The sequence below is a fragment of the Clinocottus analis genome, unplaced genomic scaffold, assembly GCF_023055335.1.
Source record: "Clinocottus analis isolate CAN_PGR_092001 unplaced genomic scaffold, fCliAna1.0.p SCAF_4, whole genome shotgun sequence".
NCBI lineage: Eukaryota > Metazoa > Chordata > Actinopteri > Perciformes > Cottidae > Clinocottus > Clinocottus analis.
In genome coordinates this window covers 21,188,753-21,198,047 of record NW_027176153.1, presented here as the reverse complement: position 1 = coordinate 21,198,047, position 9,295 = coordinate 21,188,753, and the positions used below count along the sequence as shown (strand labels likewise).

Here is a 9,295-nt window from a genome sequence, read left to right as displayed (position 1 = left end):
ACGATTTCAGCCACTCTTTCATAAGGTTCCTGCGCCCGCCACTGTGTTTATTCTACTGTTTTATTACATTTCCCTTTGAAGACGTCACTGGCTCCACCCCCTTTTTATCTGCCCCTACCCTCCCCGCCAGCCGCGCTTTCCCCATTTCTTACTTATCCACCATCATTGTTGAGAAGCTGGTTTGCTCTGTTTAATTAAACCGCTCTTCCCCCCTTCCTGATGGGAGCCAGCATCTCTGATCGCGGTGTAATGCATCCTGGGAGATTTGAGCGAGAGGACCTGTTGTCATCCAGCGCTGCTCCTCAAGAAGAGCAGTGTGTACACAACACGCCCCGCGAACGTGCCCCCTGTCTTGACCTTGATCCTGTGACGATATAAGATTACAGCACCGCGCCCGTTTTATCCTGCCGAGTGTGTGTGTGTGTGTGTGTGTGTGTGTGTGTTTGTGGGTGGGTGTGGTTGTCACTCCAATGCTCAACAATGTTTTAATCTTAAGCTAAGTCCCTTTGTATGTAGTCAACACAAGAGCAGCTTTAAAGTCACACACTGGAGTAGATTGTGGATTTATGATGGCGTGCAGAGAACAAGGGATGTCCTTTTTTTCATTCCATGTATTCTTATCAGCTTTTTCATGTATTGACTTTGTTTTGAGAGAGAGAGAGAGAGTTATTTCTGTGAGCGTCTACGCTACCGCGTACGACAGAGGGAGATATATCTTTTCTTTTTTTTCAACCCACAAGCATTTAATCTTTTATTTTTAAATCTGCCACTGCTGTCTGTTTTGTGTCGAGCACTCCCGTGCCCTAGATTTGGAAGTGAGCGAGCGTCAGGGCGAAGCTTTAGTGCACCCCACGTTGCTCGCACAGTTTGTTGTAAATGTTCGGTGGGAGAGGTCAGGGCACAGATGTCAGATAAGACGGGGAAGTCGGAGCAGCGAGAGCGTTCTTTTCCACCGGTCTTATCCAATTTGAGGTCACCAGTTGTTTAAGAAGGTATTTAGGATCAGCTTCGCTCCAGGTTGGAGTGGAGAGAGGAGCTTAGTGCTTGATACGCTGGACGGGTTCAAGTCAACCGGCACAACATACCTGCTTTACAGCGAGAGGGCTCACTCGGACAGTCCGAGATTTTCATTTAGCTATTTTTAAAATCATCGGTGGAAATGCATGAAAGTTTAATGATGTTAAGATTGAATTTAAAATTAATAAGCAACCATTCTGATAATGAATTAATCATTTTAGTCATTTTTTAATCACTTTCACTGGTTCCAGCTCCTCAGTTTGGAGGATTTGCTGTTTTTTTTGGTCTTCTTTTGTGACAGTAAACTATAAATTAAAAACTATTGTTGAACATTTTTCCCAATCTTATATGTTTTACATGAATGGATTCTTCTTTTTAATCAGCAAATGAATCAATAGTGAAGGTCGTCATTAGCTGCAGCCCGAGTATAATGCTTTTCCATTAAATAATGTTTCTGCAACTAATAATTATTCAATTATCGATTATCTTTCTAAAAATCGATTAATCATTAAGTCAGAAATTGTCATGAAAAAGGGAGCTCAAAGTAACTCCATCAAATAGCTTGTGATCGAAAGGCCAAAACCCAAAGATAGTTTTATTTACAACTTGAATTAGTCAATTCATTGACTTGTCAATCAACAAAAAAGAAGCAGCACATATTGTGATGATCAATTTATGGTTTAAGTACATTTTCTAGTGAAAAATGTCAAACAGCTGCAGGTTATAACTTGTTGAAAGAAACTTGATGTAGATCTCTTTTTGGAAACATATCGTTTTGGACTAGTTGGAAAACAACAGACAGTTTGTTGTCTGAGAAGTTGGAATATTGTTTCATAGACTTACCAATTAAACTGATTGGTTCAAATGATAAGCATTAGATTAATTGATATTGAAAACAATCAATACATTGATATCAAAATGGAAGATCAGCAAATTCTTAAAAACATAAAATCAGAAAATATGTGCGAACTTTCCTTGTTGAATGATTAAAATGATTACTTCCTTTTTAAAGTCATTGTTTTTTTTAGTGAATCAGTGGATCAACAAATCAGCAAATAACAAAATCCCTTGTCTGTGTTTTCATTTCATTCACTCTGACCCGGTGTAATGATGATTGCTCTCTTCAAGTTTACCTTTAGTGACGCAGTAACCGGGCGCGTGGTCACTTCATTATGTAACCGTCAGTCGCGCTGACGTCTGTCTGCTTATCCAGACGTTTAAAGAACCTCGAGGCGTTGCGCTCGCAGACAGACCGACACATGGAGCCTTTAGGCATGCTGGTCACATCCTGGCTGACAAAACACACAGTCGGTCCATCAATATCCTCCAAAACTCACATTTTGGAAAGACAACTCTTTGCTGTCTTGAACCTTCAATACACATGCATGAAATACCAGATGAGCTGACATAAAATCAGCCTTTCAGCCGGGTTCATTCAACAGGATACGTTCATTGTTGTAGACCCTTGTTATGGATATGATTTGAGAGATATTTATAAGTTTGTTGTACAAAAAGCTAAAAAAAACGGATGAGAAGAAGATGTATTTCTATTGTAGGAGTTAAAGTATGGAACAACGCGAAAATGGATGTAAGAACGATAAACTCTGATTATTATAAAACAATATTTGAGAGTTACAGGTGTGAATGAAATGTATTTATATGGAAGATGTATGTATGTTTGTATGTATGTATATATATTTATTTTTTTTATTTTTTTTTTACATTATTTATCTGATTTAATTGATAATAATTAAGGACAGGAATATATAAGCATTTTTGCTTCTACCTATACCTTTTCAGTCTATGTTTTTGTATATTATATAGAATAATATTGTATGACGATTGACTGAATGAAACAAACAAACAAACAAAACCTCATTCTGAGTGGAAACGGAGTGTGGACCAGAGAGGCAACACTGCCTCAATCAAACCAACAGAAGCTTTTTATTTGTGTGTGAACATTTACAGTCCAGACTACGAGTTGAATCAGAGCCACATCCCACGGCGTGAGCTGATTGGGTGAAAAAAGTTTCCCATCTTTGCAGAAGTTTCTCAAACTCCGCTGTGGTCAAAGCCGATTATGTCAGCGAGCGAGCGACCAGCTGAGCGGCGGCTTTGATCGGGATGAGGGCCGGCATGGAGATAGACATCAGGAACATGGGGAGAATCACGAGAGCTGACAGTCACAGCTTTCACCACAAAGCCTCACTGATGCCACTGATACAGGAGGGTGTGGAGGGGGAGGGGGGGGGGGGGGGTTGAATAGGTGTTGGGCTGCAGAAATGATGCTGAAAGACGTGCGGTTGTGCGTTAAAATACAGAAGGGTGTGCACGCTGGACTTTCACCCTCCGCTGGATGAATGTGTCCAGACAGATTTCGGTTGTTTTCTTCGTCTTCGCAATGACAGAGCTACTTTCCACCCGGCAATTCAATTATTCACTCGTCTTAATTGATGTGTTTTGCCCATGCCCTTTTTGTTCCTGAAGGTCTTCCGAGACGCTCTCTGCTTCAATGTCAAACGCTATTCCCTCACGTCCTTGATTCCTTGCTTCAAGTTGACTTTGAATTATTGAGCTCCCGTGGCAAAGCTCATCTGTGTAACTTTAATAAATTAAAACCCTCGACCTGAAATGACAGCTTTAGTCTGTCCTGTAATAAAAATGTTTCACTCTAGACTTTTTGCCGCTAGGGCTACTTTTCTGCATCATCACTGTTGCGCAATAAAGTACTATTACAGTGCAACAATTGGGATGTTAAGTTTGTTGAGAGAAAGCTTAATTTACAGCTCGTCTCTCTTTTAGAGGAAATCATAATTATTACTGTTAGTTTAAAACGATGAATGTTTCTCTGGATGCTCCAAGCGATCGTTTCTATATTTGAGGACTAAACGGCACATTTCAAACAGGAAACACTGTGTGGGGCAGCTGTTCACACGAGTCATCACGGCCTCGAGCATTTGCTTCACGCCTTTTGATTCAAACAAATATCGTGAATAAATAAATAAAAACTCCCAAGGATAGCCTCGAAGTCAAGAGGATGTGTGTTTTGGAAGATTGCTGTGGTTTAAAATGACTCTGGAGGGTTGCAGTAGAAATCCTGAGCAGGTCGCTGCTGAAGAGGAAGTCAGTGAAACAAGATATGTGTTGGTCAGCTCTTTCCTGACCTAAAGGTCAGAAATCTCAATAGAGCATTCTTTTTATAGGGCTAGATATCCTTGAAACCATGTCCTCCTCTATATGTGATAAATATGTTGTGGGCTGGATATAATTCATCTGGAGTAATACATATGCTGTTTTTAATGCTCGGGACGCAGGGCCTTGGGATCGCAATAACGGCCGGTAAACCACTTTGAGACTATTTATTTTATGGTTCCCAGATGATGAATCGTTTGTCACGATCCCTGCATGATAGTTAAATATCTCAAATATCTCTGTTACATTTGCTCTCCTCAGGATGAATGGCAATAACTTTAACAAATTCCCCCTGGAGATGAATAAAGTCCATCCACATGGATCTATCTATCTATCTATCTATCTATCTATCTATCTATCTCTCTCTCTCTCTCTTTCTCTCTCTCTCTCTCTCTCTCTCTCTCTCTCTCTCTCTCTATCTCTCTCTCTCTCTCTCTCTCTCTCTCTCTCTCTCTCTCTATCTATCTATCTATCTATCTCTCTATCGCTATCTAACTTTTTCTGACTTTTTCATCTTGTGCCATCCTCAGGTCAAAGTCTTATTCCGCGTAACAACAAATACCCGCAACTATATCGCATCAGCTCAGAAAATGCACTTTATTCATCCCTCTTGGGAAACTATATTTAACATGCTAACATGTCAAACTACGATGGTGACCATGCTGAACATTGAACACCCACATCACAAGGTAACATCACGTTCCAAAATTGCATTTATCGCAAATCACACGACTCTCTTCTCGCTTCGATCCCAACGGGCCGTTCCTCCCCAGATGTGATGGCAACCTCGCAGTGTGTTGTAAGTGCACACAGTAAGATGAGCGCGCAGTGGCCCGTTTGTAGCATCAACACCAACAGCAGAGCGCGGCGGTGTCAGAGCGGTGTCAGGGTGTGTCTGCGGCGGGACAAGTCCAGGCTTCAGCGGACCTGACAGGCGGCGGCTCATTAAACCCCCATCAGACGCAGGAGGAGGGGGGGGGGGGGGGGTAAAGACAAGCGCTGCAGCTCGGGCAAACACACTGCATGTGTGTAGCGTAAGACACACATTGTGACTTGCCCAGGACGGGGTAATACCCTCGATTGTTTTAGTCTTAGCGTTTTAATCATTCCTGCCAACTGCTGAGAAATCTTTAGATAAAGCAGAAATAGAACTATAGCGGCTTATAGATTTATTGTTCAGGATTGATGCACATGGGAAATTGTTGCGTATGATTAGAAAGTGGATGCTTTGCTCGTGCTCTTCTCACGACACAGTGCTAAATGCGAGCTGCATTACTGTGTTTTCTGTGTGGGTGGACGGCTGGCCGGCCTTAGAGAAGCAGGTCGACAGAGTAGCCGCAGAAGGTTTCACAGTGGGGTGGAGAGAGGGAGAGAGAGAGAGGGAGGGAGAGGGAGAGAGAGAGGGACTGGGGGCACGTTTTGTCAAGGGTGAAGTGATAAGCATAATTTCAGGTTGAAACGTAGCGGCGTGAACTTGTTTCACCGTGTTTTAGTCAAATGTGCACCGAGCAACAGGGACGGCCTTCGAGACGAGCGATGGGAATGCGAGTCGTGCTTTTTTTAGGGGTTCTCCATGAACCCGCTCAACCGTTTCCCCAAAAAATCTGACTGTGGCCTGAGCGGAAGTCCTGCAAGGTCAAACAAGTGAGTCCCGTGCCAACCTCAGGCTGTGTTGCGCCTCTCGATCTCTATCTGACCTCAAAAACAAAAAAACACATACAACCCATCTAAGTTACACATTTCATTCTCACCATATTTCTGCTTTTCACGTCCTCATCTCGCTCACCCCCTCTGCCATTTGTCCGTCTCTGTATATATAAAAAGCCACCAGGGACCATATCCCTGTCAGATCTGCCAGTTAAAAGCCCAGTCAAGTGTAAGAGGGATTAGTTATTGCTTCCTGTCCTTCTCTCACTCTGAAAGCAGTCTCATTAGGCTCGCTGGACCAAAGAACCCAGAGTGCCCCCCCCCCCCCCCTCCCGCTAAGGCCGGGGTTTGGTGTTGCACTCAGGGGGAGCCTTGGGGGGGTTTTATCCCCACCCTGCCGAGGGGTCGTCGTAGTCACACAGTTGTTAAGAGGATTGGATCTTGGTGGAAGTGATGTGTAATTGCTAATCTCCTGACCACAATGGAACCGGAGATCAGGATCCCCCATTAGGAATATTGCATCCGAGCACGTTTCTATCGGTGCTCCAGAGGATGTTTAAAGGAAAAGTTTGACATTTTGGCGGAAAAACCTATTTTTTGGACGTTCTTAAGAAGATTGAGATGAAACGATCAATACCACTTTCATACGTGATCTTTGAATATGAAGAGATGTAGCCAGGAGATGGCTCGCTGTAGGCAGGAGGGAAGCGGCTAAATCCACCTACAAATGTGAGATGTCTTGTTTTTTAGATGTATTCAATCAAAGTGTCAATATTAAAAACCTTTATATTGGGAAGTTAAAACATCTTGATAATGATATATTGGCTGTTACGGACTTTTTGTGTGCATAAATAAAACGATCAGATCTCATCGATTTGTTTTTTTGTATTGAGTTTGTGACCAAGATACACACCAAGTGGGACATTTTGAAAACAGTCAGTTCTCTCTGCTCAACAGATTTGATGGAGAAACTGTCTTTAAGTTACTTTTAGATCTCGTCTGGCATTTTCTTCACTCCAGTTGCTTGTTATAGACCAACATATACAACATTAGTATATCTGCAATATATTGGGTGATATATATTTGTGAGATCAATTTATTGGTCTAGGGTCCTGGACATAGCTCTTTGTTTCCACTGTTTCCAGTCTCCATGCTAAGCTAAGCTAACAGTCCCCTGGTTCCAGCTTCACATTCAACAGACAGACACCAGAGTGGCATCAATCTTCTCACCTATCTCCTGTCAAGAGAGAAAATTGTAATAGATCCCAAACTGTCAAACTATTCATTTGATAATGAGCTTTCTCTGCCCTATAATCTACATGCCGTGTGTGTCTTGTGGGTTGTGTTGTGTCCGTTGTGTGTCAAGGTGACACGGAGCACAGCTCTGATGATGTCAGAGGAACGTCGTCCGCTCTCTCCGGACATCACAGCTGTCAAGCCACTGTCGACTCAAACACATCTTCACCATGTCAGCTACATCCTCAGCCCACACACACACACGCACGCACACACACACACACAGACACACACCCAGCTGCTCCCCAGAAAAACATGTTGCTGCAAAACGCGTTGAGCAAACAATGGAAGAAGAATACAAAAGAGAAAGCAAACGGGGTAATTATCACTGTTCAGAAAAATCCATCACAATCTATATTTGTTGAAAAGCATCACGCGTCGCTGTAGATACAGAAAGTACTGCAGGTTCTCAGCTCACCTGTCGTAACGCGTGTGTGCATTCATTCACTGCCCCGCACACTAGATTTTTTTCCCATGTGACCCGAAGATGTGCTGGAATGTGCACTAACGCCTATGTTGTGTGTTTACATGGAAACATGACGTCGGCCTGCAGCAAGCGCGATCAGCACGAGGGAATGGCTATCGGTTTCTTTTGGGTGGACGGCCATGCACAGTGCGCCGCAGCGTGTTTGCAGAACACAAAGTCACAGTTCCCATGTGTTGTGTTGTTCCAGACTTCCAGGCTGCCGCCGCGCTCCCGGAGAAAACATCCTATCCCATTTAGCTGGAATTATTCATGACCTTTGCTAAATCCGAGCACTGCTCCCCAGACCTCAGACATCGACAGCTGATAAAGGTTAAACTGCAAAAACAACCTTCTGCCCGAAGTCGCAGGATATTTCGATTGTTTTGTAACTGACACTTTTGCACTTCGTCTCACACCTTCTGCACACCCTTCAAGTCTGTGTTATCTTTCCTCCCCCCCCCCTCCCAGCTCATTTGCCATGTCTAAGACGGCGGTGAAGAAGCTGCACTGGCGCTCCAAAGTGCAGGACGGCTTCGTCCCATTGCTGAATCTGTCGGGGGAGCTGGGTATCGCCATCGGCGGAGGAGCAGATTATGGGGAGTTTCCGTTCGTCACGGCGGCACCGGGAGGCGGGTTCACGGTGGGGGATGTCATCCTCGAGATCGGGGGGACGCCGGTGTTGGGAATGACGTTAGGAGACGTCCGCGGCGTCCTCAACTCCTGCCCTCATCCCATCCGCATCAAAACCGTGTCCCCAGGTATGACTCAGCATTCGTCTCTCGCTCCTTGTTTTTGATGAACGTGCAAATAATCAGCACACACAGTCAAGGAGCGGTGTAAACATAACCGACTGCACGGCCTCTCCTTCTGCTTATTGTATTCGTGTGTTACTCATTGCCCATAATGATGCCTTAAATCTTCTCTCCCTAACACTGCAGACATTTTAACTTGTCGCTGTTTATGTTTCACACCATCGCCTCTGATACTCCGACAATGTGGTGCTCTGGTGTCCAAGCTGTCATCCATAATAATGTGACTCAATAACCCTCAGCTGACTCTCGCAAACAAGCCAAATCTGCGGCCTTCTGACGCTGATTTCGCACTCGCCGACGAGTCCCGGATGTGTCAAGGTAATCGGTCAATATGTGGGCAGGAGGTCAGGACGGCTGACGACACATGACAAGAGTGTGCCGATGAAGTTGTCCGTCACCCGCAGGAGGCCTTGGTGTTTAGAACAGGGGGCCGAACGGATGTCTTTGTTGGCTCTGAAGAAAGCAATATGTCACCGGGGTGTCACCTGACCGCCGCTCCCGATGGCCTCGCTCGCCAGATTGATAGCTGATTTGGCCGCAGGGTGTAAATGGGGGACCTTTGCTCCGGCTTCCTCTGCTGCTGGTAGATCCATTATCATTTCTAAAGTCGGCCCGGCCCTCCCCGGGCAGCTTGACTGCTTGTAGTGTGGACAGTGATGGATGAGCTGATGCACCGTGTTGCTGTACCACACACCTCCTCCTCCTCCTCCTCCTCCTCCCCTTACTGCAGCTCCCTCCACTCCATCCTCTCAAATACAAGACACCGGGCTGCATTCCCACGAGGCGGGCGGCGGTTTAAAGGTTTCAACGCTAATACTGGTGCTCTGTGAACAAAAAGCCATAGAGTAGTAATACGATCTGTCCA

At 44.6% G+C, this 9,295-nt stretch overlaps 1 protein-coding gene across 4 annotated transcripts in view; it reads left to right on the top strand.

Annotated features, from left to right (window-relative positions):
* The window catches only part of LOC137800168 (novel protein similar to vertebrate membrane associated guanylate kinase, WW and PDZ domain containing 1 (MAGI1)), a 38,211-nt gene that overhangs the window by 2,600 nt on the left and 26,316 nt on the right, over positions 1-9,295 (top strand). For all 4 annotated transcript variants that reach the window (XM_068597216.1, XM_068597215.1, XM_068597217.1 and 1 more), the window contains exon 2: positions 8,087-8,376. In XM_068597216.1, coding sequence (XP_068453317.1) covers positions 8,097-8,376 — 280 coding nt within the window. In that variant the 5' untranslated portion in view covers positions 8,087-8,096. The remainder of the gene's footprint in view (positions 1-8,086; positions 8,377-9,295) is intronic.